This window comes from Notolepis coatsorum, assembly GCF_963971535.1.
Source record: "Notolepis coatsorum genome assembly, chromosome: 12".
In the NCBI taxonomy this organism is placed as follows: Eukaryota; Metazoa; Chordata; class Actinopteri; order Aulopiformes; family Paralepididae; genus Notolepis; species Notolepis coatsorum.
This window is the reverse complement of record NC_140176.1, coordinates 24,648,023-24,668,897: the sequence shown is the minus strand read 5'-3', so window position 1 is coordinate 24,668,897 and position 20,875 is coordinate 24,648,023. Positions and strand designations below refer to the sequence as shown.

Below are 20,875 nucleotides of genomic sequence, written 5' to 3'. Positions count from 1 at the left end.
CGTGGCGTAGTGGGCAAGGCGCTCGCCACGAATGCGGAGACGCTGGGCTCGCCTGTTCGAGCCCAGCGCTCCACATTGCTTTCAGTTTAGCTGGTCGTTCATACTAATACACATTGGCCGTATTAGGGGGTGGGAAACTGATGGGTGGGGATCGGGCGTTGTGGACAGCGACTCCTACAGGTCGGTTGTTGCGCCTGCACAGTAGAATCAGGAAGTGTCGGGGGCAGCGTGAGCCTCCCACGCGTTACTCCTCGCCACTGAGAGATCGAGCTGCGCAGGTGAAAAGATGCGACTGCTGTTACCTCGAGTACCGGAGGGGACTTGTGCTATGTATGACTTAGTCCACATTGCAGCCGGCTTGTGGGAGGCAAGAAACAGCGTCCGTGACAGGGGAGGGTTGAATTGGATGATACGAAATTGGGATGGGAGAAAAATATAGAAAAATGAGAGAAAAAGTGGATAAAAAAAAAAAAACATTGCGTTGACAACCATGTAATCCATAAGGTATTATCTACGGTATCTTATCGTCGTAGCCCTATAGAGACCACAGAAACCCATTCAAAACCCAATAAATAAACAATCAGTGTCGCGGTCGACAATCCTTTTATTGTTATTATTTTGAATATCTTGTTGTTCTTAAACACTATGCACCATCTTCTGTTTTGTGACTTGTCTCTCTCCTTGTACTTCAGGCTCCCAAAGAGGCCTTGGCTAAGAGTGTGTTGGCAGAAGTGCCTGGCCAGGTTGTGGACTTTTTCAACACCATGAAGCTAAGCCCCCCCAATAGCAACACTCCCCCAAACCCCACAGCGACCATCTAGAGCACCATGATGGATGACCAGTTTGAACACTCCAGAACCATTACCCAGAAGAACCAGTCCTAATTATTTCACAGAGAATTGTTTGTTTTCGTGTGGGCTCAATCCCATCCATTTCATTGGCTCAAAGCCCAACCCTATTGTGCAGTTATTCCCAACTAGCCAACCATCCAACATATCTCTTCTCCTCGTTGATCATCGACCCAACCCTTGTCTTATTCTGCCCAAGAAGTTTTAATTCTAAATTTGTTAAATCTCTTAGCTAATGTTTACAGTTGTATTAGCAGGATTGTGTACATACGTGTTTCCATAGAGTATACGGTTTATATAATTTTTTTTTTTTTTAGAAAGATTGATAGCTTTTTAGTTGTGGCTATGTTGTACATGTGCCACAAAAAAGTGTTTGCTTTATGTAAATCGCTTTACACAATAATAATTTTACCTGTTTTAACCCATTGCACAGCACAAATCCAGCAGTCCGTCAATATAATGTACCTATCTATAATTAAAGCTAAAATATAGCTAAAATACAGTCATTTATAACCTAATACCATCTAACCCTAGAGCTAGTTAACCGTTTCTGCGCCAAAAACGATTATACTCGTTATTATGATCGTTATTTCTTCTATTTGCTATTTCCATTCATCATGCATGATAATACCGATAATCTAGCGTTGATTTCAGATTGATTCAATAATCAGGCGAGAAATGGCAACGTGTTTAGTGAATTGCACTAAAGCGCTGTTTGACGGAGTTCCCTGGGATTACACAGGATCACTCTACAACTATACTCATATTCACCACGGTATAAAACGGAAATGTATGGATGAAATGTATGGATGAATGGGTTTAATCTGTCCTACAGGCATGCAACCTAACTCGGAGTCGGCACACAGAGGGACATGATGTACAATTTATATTCCATTTCTTCTCTAGTCGGCAGCAAAAGGGCCTGTCCAACTTTTGCATGCTAGCAACACGCATGAGTGCAGCCAAATGCTCTATTTGGTATGAATTACATTTGTATGGTTTTGAAAATGAAAATGTTTGTTAAATATACACGTGTCAGTTATCCTTGGTTTACGCTAGCCTTCTACAGATGACATGTACTTCAGTATTAATCATTAAGTTATTTTATTTTTTTATATAATTGTTTTATTGTTCTCTCTCTTTCCATACTTAATATAGTATGTTATAATTTCTTCTTTGTTTATTGAAAAGGAGCTGGATTATATATGTGTTAGTCTGTTGTGTTTCATTGTTTAACAGGTGACTTGAGTCATTGTTTTGCAAGTCTCATGTCTGAAACTTTGGCTTTATAGTCCTAAACAAGTCCTAATGCGTTCTTTACAAATGTAATGGCATTTAAAAATAATTTAAAGCCAACAAAGTAATAGTTAGTATATAAAATTCTATATGATTATTCTGCACTGTGACACACAGCTTCCTTATCTGCTCACGCAACTTGATTGGCGGCTGACAGATTGGTCCGAAGTGGGACGGTAATCAGGGAAATTAAGTTCATTCGCTTTTCATGCCATATTTATATGCATTTTTCTTTTCTTTTATATTATGGGTTTTGGGGAGTCAAGTGCCAATCCTTCAAAGTGTGTTAATGTAGTCCCAGTAAGCAAATCATGCTTGTTTAGGATTGATCACAAATAAATACTTTAATATGTAACGTGAATGGATTGTGTCTTGTTTTTCTCTTGAGAAAGTGTTGGGGAATGAATGTAAGTGGATATGGACCACTAGCCTATAGCTTAAAACTTCGGGAGAGGTGTTTTTGTCCAACTGTATTTTAAATGGCACAGCTGCATGGCATTTTGTGTTTGCTGATGTAGTTGAATGTACCACACAACCTCTGGTGTAACGAGCAGGTTGCTGCAGCTGCTCAGGGGAGGCCTGGCCCTGGCATTACCTGCCCATTTAGTGTATTGGCTCTTCTGACCTCTAACTACCCTATAGCTCAAATATGTCACCTGGAGGATGAAGAGAACATCAGGGATACGTGTTGTTGTCTGTCCGGATGTTACCACAACAACAGAACCTGGAAATGGGTCATTTCTGAGAACTCCTGGCCTCTATAGTGAATGGCTTAATTTCAGGGTTTGGGTTTAGGAGGTAGAGTTACAGTTTGGTTAAACTGAATAATAGATACAGTATTTATTTATAAACATGATACATAGGATTAGGACAGGATCTTTCCTGCATTGATTACCTATTCTTCCATTCAAACGGCTGTAAGTATGGTATTAAGTAGCAGGTGTAACACTAGCGTGAGCTAGGGCTGGGCGATTAATCGATTTAATCGATTAATTCGAATGAATGATTTAGGACGATTTCCAAAAATTATAATCGATAAAAAAAAATTAAAAAAAAAGAACTTAAAAAATAAAATAAAATTAGGAGTCACCTTTTACTTTACAAACAGTGATGTTTGGTGAAAATTAGATTTGCACTTTATTAATCCCAATAGGGAAATTGATTCTTGTTTGATTATCAAGAGGCACCTTTTATTTGTTTTAAGTGAAGTTTGGTGAAAAATCAAGTTTATCATATTTGTTTGATCAAGAGTAAACTTTTATATATATATTATTATTATTTTTGTAAGTGAAGATTGGTGAAAGTTAGGTTTGCACTTCAATCCCAATAGGGTTCATCTTGGTTTGATAATTTTTTTTGTCAAATAAAAACAAAGGTTATTTGAATGATTTCATTTGCTTTTTTTTTGGTTTTCAAGAGAAAAAAATCAATAAAAATCCTAAATCGGATTTAAAAAAAATAATCTGAGATTAAATTTTTAGGCCATATTGCCCAATTGTCATCAATTTTCAATTCATCTATGCATACATACAGATAGACTACTGCTACATCTAGACATTTATGACATACCAGATTTACAAATACAGTACTGTTTGTGATACAAAAATAGTCTAAAAAAGAGAGTTTATGCTCCCGGTTGCCCTTGGGGGGAAGGACTACGGGATAGGAAATTTTAAACAATTTATCGGTAAATGTGTTCGCTGCATGACTACGTTCCGATGTGTGCTACGAATAAAGACTTCTTCAAATCCAGTTTAATCTTTAATTGAATTATATTGTCTCAATGTTTTGCTTGTACAGTTGTACAGTGTCCCCCACCCACCCCTCCTACCAAACCCCTCCCCCCCCCCCACCCCACCTACCCAACCTCCTCCAATGTACAGTTTCTACGTCAAATGTATATACTCTCTTTTCTGGACTATTTTTGTATCACAAACGGTACTGTATTGCAAATCTGGTATGTCATAAATGTATAGATGTAGCAGTACTGTATCGGTATCTGTATGTCGTGTATGTCATATATGTTATGATGAATTGAAAATGGGGGACCTTGATGTAAACAAGACGAAAGTCTTTCTCTGGTCTGCATTCCCTTAACAATTGTATGTATTGAGCTGTACTGTACTGTACCCATTCTACAATCTGTTAATAAAGTTTTCAATCAATCAATCAAAAATGTGTGGCTACTTTGTGTAATTCTCGAGCGCCCTCTGCTGGCAAAATCAGAGTTGATCCTCTTCCCCATAATCAATCTTCATGTGAGCAGGCCACGCCCACAACAGTTACAGTAAGACAGCCGGAGCCCACATGCATTCAATGTCGTGACACGAAATTGGAAGCAGGTCAATGATTGAGGACAACAAGATAAGTCTCAAGGAAGCTGAAACGAGGTATGTCAAACGTTTATTGAAGGAAGTACATTATTTTCTAACCTCTGCTGTATGTTCCTTCTGAGCGAGAGCTGAATAAGAAAGTGTCATTCAGATGAAAACACGCTGCTGAACACCGGTGTAGGATTTTGGCACAACACCGGCAGCGTCTCTTATGATCAGATGTGATCATGGTTGGATTAGACGCTGGAAGGAGTGTGTGGTGTGGAGACGATACACAACAATACATCTTTTAGAGTGTCTTTCGACAGAGTTTCTTTCTTTAGAATACCACGTTGTGTGAAGTTGAACATACATGCCAAGGCAAGGGGAATGGACTTGGACAACTTGAGCCAACACTGTAATCATCATGACTGAGAATGGAAGTCAATGGAGAAATCGGATAGGAAAAAGTCACTTGACATTGCACCTAACTGTACTTTAGCACAAGATAAGATATGGATGTCATCAACTCCATAGACAACAACCAGCCAAGACAACAAATATGTCACTGGGCTCACACTTACAGACACATTCCAGTCATTTTGTAGGAAGTTAGAATAGTTTTTTCTCCATATACCCCTGGAAATAAACACTTCAGGGGGATTTTATTTTGAGAGACCTCTTATATCTCTCACTGCCTTGGAAGTGGTTATCTCAGCAGAGCAGGTCAGCTAGCTGATCTGTGGTCGACTGATTAGTGATTATACCAGACGTCGGCCAACTACACCGTCATAAACCCCCCCCCCCCCTTACTGTGTGTGTGCAACCCACTGACCCAGTGACTCAAATGCATTTCTAGGGGCTAATCAAACTTCCTTATTTCTCTTTCGGTACAAGGTGCAATGGGTCTGTTTCTGGAGAATGATGTACAGACTGTACTTTTTGATATTACACAAGTTGCTTTTCCAGTGAGTTACATTTCCTAAATTCTTTCTTTAATTTTCTCTTCCAGGCATCAGTCATGCATCGCACATGTGCCCTGCTGATTGGCCTGACTGCACTGTGGTCGGACACCGCCCTGGGGTATCCTAGCGGGAAGGTTTCTATTGCTTGTGGAAATATGATCGCTGAGCACGGCCATGATCCCAGCCCCGATCCACCGCCCTACACCATCACAGTGGATAAAACCACGTTCACCCGGCATGAAAACATCACGGGTAGGCTGTAGGAAACATGCCCGGCGTCTATCATATCAGCTTGTCCGTCGTCATTCATGCTTCACACACACATAGCAAGTGCAGATTGGAGGAAATAAATTATATTAAAAAAAAAAATGTATCCACCTTTTCTCCTTATTTTCTATTTTTCTCCCATCCCAATTTCGTGTATCCAATTCTCCCCTCCCCTGTCTTGAACGTTGCTCGACTATGCCCCCCACTGGTCGGTTGTAGAGAGGATAGAAGCCTTGCATCACGTGTTCCCTCCGGCACACGAGGAGGCAGCCTGTCACATCTTTTCGCCTGCTAGCGCGGACTCTCATTGGCGAGGAGTAACTTGTGGGAGCGTGTATACCAAACCAAGCCGCATTTCTCGGAGACGCTCTCTGATTGGCACTGACTGACACTCTCTGATTGGCCACTGACGCGTTTGCCCAATCCGTGACGAGCTGTGTCTTTGCCCATTTCCACGCCAAACAGCCTGCAAACTACCTGGCGTTCTATCGCCATGCTCTAGACAAACTCTAACCTTAACCAACCTCGAAAGAGTGCCTAAGCTTAACCGTCGAAATAACTTGCCGTCACGCTCTAAGACAAACTCTAACCTTAACCAACTTCAAAGAGTGCCTACGCTTAACCAGTGTAGAAACAGGCGTCGGCCAATCAGAGAGCGTCTCCGAGAAATGCGGCTTGGTTTGGTATTCACGCCGCGTGGGAGGCTCACGCTGCCCCCGCCATTTCCTGTCTGCTGTGCAGGCGTCTCCCAACCGACCTGTAGGGGTCGCTGTCCACAACGTCCCATCGACTTCCACCCGCTGACTCTGCCAAATGAGCCAGTACGACGGCCGGCCCAAGCCGAAGGCAATGCTGAGACTGGGATTCGATACCGGAGTCTCTTGCATTGGTGACAAGCGCAATCTCCGCTACGCCACCCAGCCGCTCGAATTTTTTTTTTCATAATAAAACATATGTTTACCGGGGGAAGTTATATTGCATATCTATGCTCTTTTTCACACTTCCACACATTCAGTAAGTAAGTAAGGCTATATTTGTATAGCACACTTCCCAGCACGAATGTGAGTGCTTCACAAGTTTAAAAACAAAAAAGAACATTAACATGGCAATGCATAAAAAAAAACAGTGCTTCACAAGTTTAAAAAACAAAAGAACAGGTCAATTCATAAAAACATATGATATAAAAACAGGCATGGATAAAAACAGAATAAACTAAATCACATATGTACGTGGCCAAACGCCAACCTGAACAGGTGGGTTTTTAGCTGCCCCTTGAATGAGTCCACAGAGGGGGAGGCTCTCAAGACCTGGGGAGCTCATTCCAGAGCCCAGGGGCCACTGCTTCAAAAGCTCGGCACCCCTTAGTCTTTAGCCTGGTTCGGGGCACCACCCGGTAGTTGGCCGGTACAACCACAGTCTTCCACTTAGGGATGGGTTTTAAGGGTATCGACCGAATCACGTCGGTACTACCGAGTACCGATTGACGTGAGATCCACCGGTGCCACATAAATAATAAAAAATAAAAAAAGTTTCGTTCAACATTTAGTTTACCGTGAAACGAAACCTATGAAGTGTGCCGCAACGTCAACTTTCACGCGCACAATACACGCTTACCTAGGATTTGACTTGATTCAACAACAAAGCAGTCGGGGCAATGGCAAGCGGAAAACGGTCGCAAGTGTGGTTACACTTTACAAAGTTAGATGCAGACAACGCTCGCTGCAATATTATATTTATATGAACAAATTGTTCTAAATAAATAATAATGATAATAAATAATTTGTTTATAATATAATATAATTAATAATAATAAGTTTGGACTCATTTTTTACAACTGAGGTAGGTAGATTACATTTTTAGAGACTAAAGTACAGAAAAAAGGTACCGTTGGGTACCGGTATTGGTTCAAATGTGAATGTTACCCAACCCTACTTCCACTGTCGGCCACTGAGAAGCTCCACTGGAGCAGTTCTCAGGCGAAGGTGACACACAGAGACAACCCAAGGTTTCTAGGATAAATGCAGACCTGTGCGTTTTGTTCCGACCGACTGCTAAAACTGCTACAGTGGGTCCAGTTCTTCATAGAGCAGAAATGCTTCATACTGTACAGGTACTATTTAGACTAGGGATGGGACAGAATATTCGAATATTCGATCTCATCTACATTCGATTTTCATATCAGAAAATCGAAAATCGAATATATATATATTATTTATATATATATTTCTTTAAGCAAACCAGTCTTATTTCATTCCTTTTTATATTTAGAGGCAGCCTAATTTTCATAGCCTAATTGATCTAAAAGATGCACATGCTACTGTTTCTGTTTGTTTATTAAAACCGGTTGATAGAAGTGCCTATTTATGTTATATTATATATTATATTAATTATCCATTCTATTAAAAAGAATAACTGAATTGAATATTCGAATATTTGATATTATGAAAAACGAATATTCAAATAGCACTTTTGCTAGAAAGTCCCATCCCTAATTTAGACTAGAGTCACATAACATTGTCCAGTGAACATACAAACAAGTGAGGTATAATGAATGGCATGCAGGCTGTCCATTCAGGAGTCTTGAGGGAGGCGGAGTCTTGACCGGTCAATCAAAGGTTTGACAGGGGCCAGCCGCCAGCGGTGTACAATCATGCGTATCAATACACAGCTGCGACCAGAGATACGCGTGAGGCCAACAAACACATGCCATACATGAGTACATGGATATTGATAATGTAGCCTTGTTCAGCTGTACTGTAATGCTAGTTGTTGAGGAAGAGGAGAGCGTTGCTACCTTCTAACCTAAGCCTATGCTCTAAGCCTGCTGTTCTAATCTTTAGACCATTGGTTCTCAAACCTTTTCATATCAAGGAGGACCCCCAAATTTACGTAAAAAAAAAAATATGATAAGATTCCATCTGAAAAGTTATTTTTTTTGTTAGATGTGATTGAGTCCAGAATTCCATTACTGTCTATAATGTATGTAGGTGGGGCGATAACATAGGAGAGAGTGAAAACCTATGATCAGAATAGTCATTCATTTTTCCCCCCTACTTTTTCTCCTATTTTTCTCCCATCCCAATTTAGTCGTTATGCCAATTCCCCCATCCCCTTCCTGGTCGTTGCGCGCATTTGCCCCCCCCCCCCCCCACTTGCCGGTCTAGGGAGCGCTGAAGTCTATCACATGCTTCCTCCGATACATGTGGAGACAGCCAGTCGCCTCTTTTCACCTGGCAGCGAGGACTCTCACTGGGGAAGTGTAACGTGTGTGGGAGGATCACACTACCTCCCCCAGTTCCCTCCCTCGCTGTGCAGGCGCCCTGACCGACCTGTAGGAGTCGCTGTGTACAACGACCAGGATACACCCCACCGACTTCCCACCCTCTGACACTGCCAATTGTGTCAGTATGGACGACCGACCAAGCTGGAGGCACCGCTGACAGCCGGATTCGATACCAGTGTCTCTGCGGTGGTAGACAGACGCTTAGTCCGCTGCGCTACCCGGCCGCCCAGAATAGTCATTCTCATACATTCTCTCATGCTAATTTGTAGTGAATACAGCTCTTTGTTTGTTTCTTTCCATCCTTCAAACTCTCCCTTATGTCACTCTCATCCCCAGTAACGTTGCAGGTAGTTGGTTCCGCATACTTCAAGGGTTTCCTGATGGAAGCACGAGATTTGGGCAAACCCAACAATCCTGCCATTGGCTCCTTCAGCCTGGTCGACCCTACTGTCTCTCAGCTTCTAACCTGTGGCCATATACAGGTACTTTATAGGCATTCTCTAGTGTGAAACGGGTTCTTGATAGAACCTGTTCTTATTGCAATCTAGCAGGATTTTCTTTTTTTCGCCATTCACGTTTAATTACATTTTCACAAAAATAAGTATTCATGGAGCAATAACAGCATTCTATTAATTTCTATTGTCTGTATATTATCTGTAATATATAACTTATATAATATACGTTTAGATGTGACTGAATCCCAAACTGAGTTGCATATAGATGACCATTCTAAACTTAGCAATAGATATATCAAATTAATAATAATATATAGGGATGCTCGATATTGGCTTTTTTACCGATACCGATATACCGATATTGTCCAACTCTTAATTTCCGATACCGATATCAACCGATACCAATATATGCACGGTTTCCCCCCCCCAAAAAACGGAATAATTTCAGGTAATTAACATTACATATCTCTTGTTGTGGAATTAACACAACATCATGCATACTTTTGACAATAAATAAAATCTGAATTTGTTCTTACTTGCTTGGTTATAGAAATGTAAATTTTATTTTTTATTTTTTTGAAAACCGATAGATATTTTCCGATATCACATTTTAATGCCGATATCGGCCGATAATATCGGTAGGCCGATAATATCGGACATCCTTAATAATATACTGTAATGATATAATAGATCTGCTATATAATTGAATAAACATACAGTAGGAACTAACCTGACACCCTCTAGGATTTCCCCATCCTCATTAAGTACTAACGTGGTCATTCCACACTGTAAGGATTGGATAGCTCTCACACTCTGAAACCACAGAGAAAACCTCCAATGTTGGACTGTTGCTGTTATTCATTTTGAATATCTGTCTGACAGCTACAAATCGGGGAGGGGGGGTTCTGTGCATTGAGCCCTGCGTAGTGTAATAGGCTGTTACTGGGCTTTAATTACTACATAACTGTTATTTATCTAGGCATGAGCAAACATAATACGTCAGATGATGTTTGTCAGCATGAAGGAGACGTGTTGTCGTTTTGTGGTTTGTGGTAAACTCAAAGCCTGTCATCTGAAGGGATCTGGAGTGAGCCATACAAGTAGCTCCAAAAAGACATCGGTGCAGGCCGTGTGGGCGGAGCGCCAGAACCCTCCGGAACGAGTCCAGTTTTTGTAAGTATCCAGATTGCTGTCCAGATTACATATTGGTAATTCCTGGCTATTGGTGACCTTTCCGTCCTCAGGAGGATATAACTTGTTATATCTTACTTAAAATGAATCACATGTTTATAATGAAAGGCTTTTATTATAGATTGAGGTCCTCTTTATAACATTAACTCGTTGACCGCCATGCTCTCTTTCCATCTATACTCAATGGCGCCAGCGTTATTGACCATTTTAGCGATGTTTGCAGACCCATCGTGTGTTCTGTATTATAGCTATGGAGACAATAGTATGGCTCATTTGACAGGCATTGTTCATAGTCCATCACTGACTAACCAGTCCATTTCTACATACTGTAGTTTGTGCACTATTACACGCTAAACATTGCCCCTTTCCAAAATAATCCAGTCTTTTTTCATAGATCGCGAGATACGACACGTTATATGCCATATGCCCAAATCGTTCGGGTTGCTCGCCTGAAACCCCAAATACTTCCAAATCAAAGGTATATACCATGTACATATGTGTCTTCACAAAATCATCGAGGGGGGGGGGGGGGGTCGTTTTAACTCAAAACTGCGATTGTTACCAAAAGCATGTTTAGGTCTGGTAAAATATGACACTGTGATCGGTACAAAAACAGTGATCCCATCACCATCGCGATTACTCGTGTATATATGTATACGGGAAATAGGTTTGAGGCGATAAAATCTCAGAGCGATCGCTCTGTCGCTCTGTCCTCTGAGGGGGAGGAGTTCTAGCAAAACATCCTACAAAACATCCCTGCCACTCACTTGTGAGTGAATGAGTGACCACAATTTGCCACGCATAGCATGTGGCAGCAGTCTTGCATGTCATGGGAAAAATTACACATTGTCGCTTTTAATTATCTTGAAATGTCCTCCAATAAAATCTATCACCTCATTTTCACAGCTGAATTCTGGAAATATACAAAAAAATATGCGATTTTGTTGACCAGCAATCACAATGGAGAAATGGCATTTATATTTGTATAGAATAACATTTCAAATTATATTGTTTAATGTAGTGGTTTTCGAACTACAATTTAAGTTCTTCTTTGCTGGTGGTTAATCTAGTAGTCATCAACATTCATTGGTCAGGCATGACACATTGTGTGTAAAGGTAAACAAAAATAGATTGACTGCTCGTCCTTCCTGGAAAACAGCCCACAATTTTCACATTTAGTCTAATTATCATTCTTATGTATGAGGAATTCATTAGATGATAGACTCAGAAGCACAGTCTTGAACATGGGCCCATTTGAATTTGTAGGAGAGACGCTCATAATGAGGTCAAGCATGGCACATTGTGTGTTAAGGTAAAACTAACCACCTAGACCAGTCCTTCAGGCTCCACAACCGTGGGCAGCGATCGCTGGAGAACTAACAAGCAGCAGAACTAGAGAAATACTAGGAATGTCTGATCACTAAGTGTGTGCACGGACAGAAGGCGAAATCTTGCCATCCAAACTTGGAACTGGTCTACTGCTTTATCCTCTGTCAGCATCATCTCTTGACTTGTCACAACAGAAATTGTTTCATCTTTAACAAGTCATTAGAATAATAGAAGCCTATACTTTGCTGGAACAATTAATTTTGCACGTATACATTACGTGTGTGCGTGTGTTGTGCGCTGAGGCTGCCTCACTAAGCCGTTATTTCGTTTAGCAATAGAAATACATCAAACCAACAATAAATAATATCATAGAGAAGAAGACAGTATATGGCATATTAATACAGTATATTTCACTATACAGTAGTTATATCCGCGGCGATCGGTTTAGTTCTTATTTATTTAGTTTGCAGTGTGTGTGTAATGCTCACGATGCCTCATTGAGTCAGGACTATAAACGCAAAACATTATTAATGATACAAATATTGTCATATTAATTATCATTATAATTATTTCATTCCATGGATGTCTGTAGTATCGGCAATCCCCAATGACTTGTCCCAGAGAAAGATGTTGAAACCATGGGCGCACACCGGTCTGTCCGACTGCCTTTTCGAGTTCGTAAATCCTACAAAGAATTGACAATAGGAAGCTGTTCGAGAATGCCGAATAAGTACGTACATCGAGTTACGAAGGAATTCCTTGTTAACTTTTATGTATGTCTGTTCAAGAATGAGGACCATTGACGACACTCTTTGAGAGGGAGGGACATTCATCTCCAGAAGGCAAAAGCCATAAGATAAGATACTGGTATGTTGACAGTCAGGTACTGCGCCTGATTGAAGAACCTCAAGCACTAAACAAAAGGTTGGTGCAATTAGATATAGCAACATGGAGACACGTTGAGGAATCTATCTGGACAGTGTAGACAGACAGACACAGACAGGCAGGGATTAATGTAACGAAAACCTTAAATGGATTGAAGTGTATACTTACCTAAAATGTAGACAAGTATTGCAATTAATTACAGTTATTAAGACAATAGAATGCCTGAAACATAATACAAAGTATCCTATACTTACCCAATTACCTGAAATCTTGTCATACTTACCTGAAACAAAATTAAAGAATGTGAGACATACAGAGACAAACAGAGAGAGACAGACATACAGATAGAAAGGCTGACAGACAGACACAGACAGGTAGGTAGAAAGACAGAGACAAACGGACAAAGACAGACGGACAGAGACAAATTAAGAAAGACACAGGCAGACAGACAGACAGACAGACAAAGAGACAGAGGCATAGCCAGAGAGAGACGGATAGAAAAGCGGACAGAGATAAGTAGAAAGACAAAGACAGACAGACGGATAGAAAGGCGGACAGAGGGGGGGGGGGGCAGGTGGCGCACGGAGATTACGTTCGTCACCAACACCGGGAGACACTAGGATTCGCCTGTTCGAATCCAGCTCCCGGCGTTGCTATCAGCTTGGCTGGCCTCTCACACTGATACAATTGGCTGTATCAGGGGGTGGGAAAGCTGAAGGGTGGGTCCTGGGCGTTGTGGACAGCGATCCCTACAGTTCGGTCGGGGCGCCTGCTCAGCGAGGGTTGGAACTGAGGAGAGATAGTGTGGCCTCCCACACGCTACACTCTCCCCGGTGAGAACCTGCGCGGCCAGGTTGGCCTGCCCCAGGCTGCACATGCGTCGGAGGAAAGCATGTGACAGTCTCCGGTCTCCCGGACCAACAGTAGGGGAAAGTACGCAACAACCAGGAAGGGTGGGATGGGAGAAAAATCGGGAAAAAAGGAGGGGAAGAAAGATAAATAAATATGTTGAAAGTTGGCTGTGGATGTCCGAAGGTCATAGACATTGTTGGTAATCCAGCCTGTTAGGGTCCTTTTCCACCCTATGAGTCACCTTTTCTTTTAAAATAACTTAACTATGTTAAATGTTTTTATGTTAATTTGCACAGTTGAGCTACCACAGGATAAGGATAATAGCTGGCAGCCAATGAGTTAACACTTTGCAATAGCTATGTATATGTCCCTAACAGGGTGGAACTCTCTCACGGTCGATTATTTAAGTGCTTGAGCTCTACCAAAGTACCTGAAGGTTAAACATGTTATTTACCGGATATAATTCAAAAAAATGCAAAAACAACATGATTTTCCCCCAAAAGGTTAGCACATTGAAAAGTCACCAATAGTATTGAAGATATAACGTTTTGTAATGTTGTTTGCTGGAGCCACTTCATCCAAAACAGCACACCCCGGTCAGAGTGGACACAAGAGACAGAGAACAGTCCTTTTGTATTTTAATTAGGATTTGTTGTTGAATGAGAGATCTCTCAAAATGATTCAGATTCCTTTATTAAGCCATTATGGTAATTGTTGCAGCAATACAGTGTATGCATTTTTTCCTTTCTTTTTTCACAGTAAACGACAAACAACCAACAGACACAGGACAAGAAACAGTGCAGTGGAGGATTAATCAATAAAATACATATATATATATAAAGTGAAGAGTGCAGAGTGCAGAGTTCCAGTAAGGACTAGTGCAGTGCAGTCAGTGTCATTGTGCCAGTGTCACTTGGGGGCAGAGGGGGGGGGACCTGAGGCATTGATCAGCCTGGCGGCTGAGGGGAAGAAGCTCAGTCTGTGACAAGCTTTCACAGCCTTTGGGATCCTCAGCCTTCTCCCAGAGGGGAGCAGGGTGAAGAGGCTGTGACCGGGGTGGGAGGGGTCGGCCATGATCTTCCTCGCCCTCTTCAGCGCCCTGGAGTCATGCAGGGACCTGAGGGAGGGCAGGGGACAGCCGATCACCCTCTCCGCGGAGTGAATCCCCCGCTGCAGCTTGGCGAGATCTTTTGCCGCTGCAGCGGGGAACCAGGAGATGATGGAGTGGGTGAGGATGGACTCAATGATGGCTGTGTAGAATTGAGCCATCATGGTCCTCTGCAGTTTATATTTGTTCACCAACTGCCGGAGGAAGAACATCCTCCCCTGGGCCTTCTTGAGCAGGCCCGTGACGTTGAGCTCCCACTTCAAATCCCATGGATAATCCCACAAATGGAGTGTTTCAGAGTGGTTTCTGCAACACATAAGCAGAAAACAAGGAATTAGCAGAATACATAATTAGCAGAGGTAAAGGTCATATGAATCATGCACTATACACTGCCTGCATTAGGCCGCTAGGTGACCCATATGCATGACCACGACTAGTCGCTACCCCGTGCCATGCTCGGCCCATGCGGCCAACCGAGCCAACACTAGTGCCGACATGCCAATGGAAATATGCCATATAGCATAACTAGCCGGCTAGCATTAGCTCAATTAGTGGCACGAACCAAACACAACACAAAGCAGCAAACCCCAAGTCACAATCATACACATAAGTCACAGCATCCCAAAAACACACAATGCAGGCTACATATGACATGTATCATATCTAGCATAAAGCACAGGCACTACATTTTGGAGGCTGGTGATAACTTACTTCCTCAAGAACGCACTCTCAGTCTGCAATGGAAACACAGGTGCCGGCAATTCACCACCTGTATTTAATTACCAGACTAAGGACCCTTGGGCTGTCCAGAGAGATGCCTGACTAGGACTAAGAATACCCCTGGGCTGTCCAAAGTAGTGCCTGAATGGAAATAATAATACACAGTATGACAAATAGTGGGGAATTTACAACAAATAGCCAGGAATTACCCATATCTGGTCAGAGTCTAATAATTTTCAGAGATTTTGAGATTTTACGGCTGGTGTACATGTTTTGTCTTGTCAACACAGCCTACGAAAAGACCAAAACCTACAATGCATTCCTTCTACTTACCTTTACAAGTGTGGTCCATCCAGCCAACACCAGATTTGAGCTCATATCCAGAAGTCATAGAACTTCATTGTTGTCCAAAAAGTGTTAAAACAAGTTGCAGAGCCGTACTGTCTGCTTTCGTCAGCATAATCCATTGTTGCTATAAACACTGGCATTGTTTTTTCCTGGAACAAATTCTGCCTGAATTAAAACTACTTCCAAAGCAATCAGCTGTAGATCCAAGAACAAGTACAATGCTTACGTTCATCGTATTGATGACCTGTGCTGCTGACAGCAAACAGTGTGGATCTGTGACTTGTTTTAACACTTTTTGCACAACAATGGAGCCAAGTGTTCCAAGTGGCAGATATTGAGGTAAAACCTAGTGTTCCAAGTAGCAGATCGTATTGAGGTAGAGCCTAGTGTTCCAAGTGGCAGATCATATTGAGGTAGAGCCTAGTGTTCCAAGTGGCAGATCATATTGAGGTAGAGCCTAGTGTTCCAAGTAGCAGATCGTATTGAGGTAGAGCCTAGTGTTCCAAGTAGCAGATCGTATTGAGGTAGAGCCTAGTGTTCCAAGTAGCAGATCGTATTGAGGTAGAGCCTAGTGTTCCAAGTGGCAGATCATATTGAGGTAGAGCCTAGTGTTCCAAGTAGCAGATCGTATTGAGGTATAGCCTAGTGTTCCAAGTGGCAGATCATATTGAGGTAGAGCCTAGTGTTCCAAGTAGCAGATCGTATTGAGGTATAGCCTAGTGTTCCAATTAGCAGATCGTATTGAGGTAGAGCCTAGTGTTCCAAGTAGCAGATCGTATTGAGGTAGAGCCTAGTGTTCCAAGTGGCAGATCATATTGAGGTAGAGCCTAGTGTTCCAAGTAGCAGATCGTATTGAGGTAGAGCCTAGTGTTCCAATTAGCAGATCGTATTGAGGTAGAGCCTAGTGTTCCAAGTGGCAGATCGTATTGAGGTAGAGCCTAGTGTTCCAAGTAGCAGATCGTATTGAGGTAGAGCCTAGTGTTCCAAGTGGCAGATCATATTGAGGTAGAGCCTAGTGTTCCAATTAGCAGATCGTATTGAGGTAGAGCCTAGTGTTCCAAGTAGCAGATCATATTGAGGTAGAGCCTAGTGTTCCAATTAGCAGATCGTATTGAGGTAGAGCCTAGTGTTCCAATTAGCAGATCATATTGAGGTAGAGCCTAGTGTTCCAATTAGCAGATCGTATTGAGGTAGAGCCTAGTGTTCCAAGTAGCAGATCGTATTGAGGTAGAGCCTAGTGTTCCAAGTAGCAGATCGTATTGAGGTAGAGCCTAGTGTTCCAAGTGGCAGATCATATTGAGGTAGAGCCTAGTGTTCCAAGTAGCAGATCATATTGAGGTAGAGCCTAGTGTTCCAAGTAGCAGATCATATTGAGGTAGAGCCTAGTGTTCCAAGTAGCAGATCATATTGAGGTAGAGCCTAGTGTTCCAAGTAACAGATCATATTGAGGTAGAGCCTAGTGTTCCAAGTAGCAGATCATATTGAGGTAGAGCCTAGTGTTCCAAGTAGCAGATCATATTGAGGTAGAGCCTCGTGTTCCAAGTGGCAGATCATATTGAGGTAGAGCCTAGTGTTCCAAGTGGCAGATCATATTGAGGTAGAGCCTAGTGCTCCAAGTAACAGATCATATTGAGGTAGAGCCTAGTGCTCCAAGTAACAGATCATATTGAGGTAGAGCCTAGTGTTCCAAGTAGCAGATCAAATGGCCACGCAAGCTTGTTTGTTTGAGTAAAAAAATCATTTGTGACATTTCCTTTTCTACCCTACTATTTATTTAGTACTTGAGGTGTGTTTGATTTGTTGTTTCAGTGTGACGGTGGTGCACAAGTATAAGGTGTACTGGGTGAAGATTGCAGGTCCTGTGGTGTCTCTGAAGGGTCCGACTGCTGTTCCAACCACACCCATCACCGCTGTTACTACTGAACCCCCTGCTGTCATATCCACACCTGTAAGTTCCTAGTTGAATGAATGAATGAATGAATGAATGACAACTTTATTTAACAGATTGCAGAATGGGTACAATACAGTACGGCTCAATACACACAATTGTTAAGGGGATGCAGACCTGAGAAAGACGTTTGTCTTGTTTACATCAGGGTCCCCCATTTTCAATTCATATAGACATTTATGACATACACAACATACATGACATTTATGGCATAGGGACATATAGGTATTTAGTACTGATACATTTGTGACATAAACGGTATTCAAATATACAGTACTGTTACCAGTAATGATGTCCATTAATTACATTTATTTTTGTAAATATATTTTAATAGCAGTGAGGGGAATTCTGCTTCCAACTTACACATGGGTATAATAGTTGGATACTGGCAGCGGCAACTGAGGAGGCACTACAGATACTATACAAAGCAGATTACTTGGACACAGTACTGTTGGTGATGAAGCTTTGGAGTTGTGAGCGTTATGTATGCTCAGGATGTGGAAGGAGAAAAGAATTCAGGTCACATGAACACAATTGTTTTTTTAACTTGTGTATTCCCTACCAATGCTCAACAGTACCTGAATCTCTGAGCACTCAGACCTATTCTGGTTTCCTGATAGAATTGTGCCTCTTTGCCTGCTCCTTTGCTCCTGTCCTTCACTTCCTCTCCTCCTCCACATCTACCATACCACCTCATCTTATCCCTCCATTCATCCTCATCATCTTCCTATTTCACCTCCTTTTTTCTTTTATCTCCTCCCTTTATGGTTATTCCTCCTTCCTTCCTCTACACTCTTTGTCCTTCCACACCTCTCCTTTCTCCTCGTCCTACCTCATCTGTAGCTCCTCCTTTTCCACCTCCACCTTTTATATCCTCATCTTCCTCCTCCTCCTCCATCTCCTCCTCCCTCATCTCCTCTTCCTTCCCTCATCTCCCCCTCACCTCATCTTCTCCTACTCCTCCTTCTCTTCCTCAGTTCTCCTCAGAGGGCTGTGGCAGGAGCAAGTCGTGCCTCAGAGACCCAGTAGACTGCCACCCGGAGACGGACCCTGGCTGTTACTTCCTCTCCTTCGCCTCCAGAGACGCGGGGAGGAGTGTGATGTTTGAACTCAGCGGCCCGGCGGAAGGATACGTGTCATTTTCCCTCTCCCTGGACAAATGGATGGTGGGCATCATATCACTGGGCAACGACGGAGCTATACTTCCGTCAGGACGCGCCGCTTTTGTTCAGTGTTAACGGCGATCACTCATGCCGTGTTTGTAGTCGTCTGCACTGAATTATACTGTATTTTCGAGATGCTGTACAGCGCACACAATGCACTTTCATAACATTATGTATGGCACTTGTATCCAAAGCACCTTACGGTAGCTGAACTGTGCTAAAAGCTCAACTCTAGCCTCCCTCTAGGGCCCTCCAGCAATGGGAAGGACTCGGAAAAAGTCTAACTACCTAGCGATGGTACTGGAGATACTGAATAACTACCTAGAGATGGTAATGTTAGTGGAGATACTGAATAACTACCTAGAGATGGTAATGTTAGTGAAGATACTGGATAACGACCTAGAGATGGTAATGTTAGTGGAGATACTGAATAACTGAGTATGTTTTGTTTCAGGGCAAGGATGATGTTTACCTGTGTATCAGAGATGGAGACAGAGTCAATATCAACGCAGCGTATGTCTCTGGACGAACACATCCTGAGGTGGCATCAGAGGTACACACACACACACACACACACACACACACACACACACACACACACACACACACCAGAGGGAGCTCCACAAATCATGTTAAACCCAGATTCGGCTCAAACAAGGGACTAAACACGTTTCGCAATTATGCCACATCAATGTGGAACGCCCTACCCAAAGCTGTAAAGGAATGTGAATCACTACCCACTTTCAAAAACACTCTCAAAAAACACCTAAGGGAGACTGCAACTCGAAACTGGCCCCTGTAAATGTCCGAACACAACCCCCTCCAATGTACAGTAAATTACCAAGTATGGTCTTGTCAATAATCCAATGTACAGTTTTGTTTGTACAGTTGTACAGTGTCCCCCACCCACCCCTCCTACCCAACCCCCCCCCCCCCACTCCTACCCAACCCCCCCCCCCCCCCCCACTCCTACCCAAACCCCCCCCCCCCCCCACCCAACCACCTCCAATGTACAGTCCCCCCCCACCCCCACCTACCCAATCCAATGTACAGTTTCTACGTCAAATGTATATACTCTTTTTTTTCTGGACTCTTTTTGTATCACAAACAGTACTGTAATTGCAAATCTGGTATGTCATAAATGTATAGATGTAGCAGTACTGTCTATCTGTATGTCATGTATGTCATATATGTTACGATGAATTGAAAATGGGGGACCCTGATGTAAACAAGACGAAAGTCTTTCTCTGGTCTGCATCCCCTTAACAATTGTATGTAATGAGCTGTACTGTACTGTACCCATTCTGCAATCTGTTAATAAAGTTTTCAATCAATCAATCAATCAATCACACACACACACACACACACAAATAACATTTTGTAATGTATCACAGTATAACATGTATCAAGACAGTATTTCTACAATTAATTAACTCTTGTTGGTTGTTTATGAACAGTTGTATATGCTCTATGTAAATGTACATTCTTATCCAGGGCGAATATGCCCACATTCCGATATAACTAACATAGCAAGTTGCCAAATGAGGTGAACTGAGGTTGATTAAAAGAGCCCAGAGGCACAAAATAAAAGCTGCCTACAATGAGTACAAAGTAAAAATCCCCTGCCCCTTTTTTGACAGACAGTTGGTTGTCATGACAACCAGTAAAATTAGGCTGAACTCTGTGTGTGTGTGTTTGTGTGCTTCCAGGCTGCTCTGTGGGGCCAGGCTTGGAGGCTGTCTGACAGTGTCATCCAGTGCCGTTTCCATAGAAACGTCCTCCTCCCCCATCTGGAGGGCAGGTTCAACTTAAACCAGAGTTACTTCCTCTTCCTAGCTCATGGCAGAGCTGACCATGGTGAGAGAGAGAGAGAGAGAGAGAGAGAGAGAGAGAGAGAGAGAGAGA

General features: G+C 42.4%; 2 protein-coding genes across 3 annotated transcripts in view; both read left to right on the top strand.

Annotated features, from left to right (window-relative positions):
- LOC311237920 (copine-3-like) overlaps positions 1 to 2,486 on the top strand; it is a 34,064-nt gene extending 31,578 nt beyond the window's left edge. The window contains exon 16 of one of the 2 annotated variants that reach the window (XM_084325894.1): positions 693 to 2,486. In XM_084325894.1, coding sequence (XP_084182020.1) covers positions 693 to 821 — 129 coding nt within the window. In that variant the 3' untranslated portion in view covers positions 822 to 2,486. The remainder of the gene's footprint in view (positions 1 to 692) is intronic. The other variant, XM_084325895.1, reaches the window with a different exon arrangement.
- Positions 2,487 to 4,471: 1,985 nt separating this feature from the next.
- frrs1b (ferric-chelate reductase 1b) overlaps positions 4,472 to 20,875 on the top strand; it is a 46,388-nt gene continuing 29,984 nt past the window's right edge. Inside the window, exons 1-8 of the mRNA XM_084326479.1 lie at positions 4,472 to 4,534; positions 5,469 to 5,673; positions 9,308 to 9,453; positions 10,505 to 10,599; positions 17,669 to 17,807; positions 18,785 to 18,973; positions 19,425 to 19,523; positions 20,680 to 20,827. Of these exons, the coding sequence (XP_084182605.1) occupies positions 5,478 to 5,673; positions 9,308 to 9,453; positions 10,505 to 10,599; positions 17,669 to 17,807; positions 18,785 to 18,973; positions 19,425 to 19,523; positions 20,680 to 20,827 (1,012 nt within the window). The 5' untranslated portion in view covers positions 4,472 to 4,534; positions 5,469 to 5,477. The remainder of the gene's footprint in view (positions 4,535 to 5,468; positions 5,674 to 9,307; positions 9,454 to 10,504; positions 10,600 to 17,668; positions 17,808 to 18,784; positions 18,974 to 19,424; positions 19,524 to 20,679; positions 20,828 to 20,875) is intronic.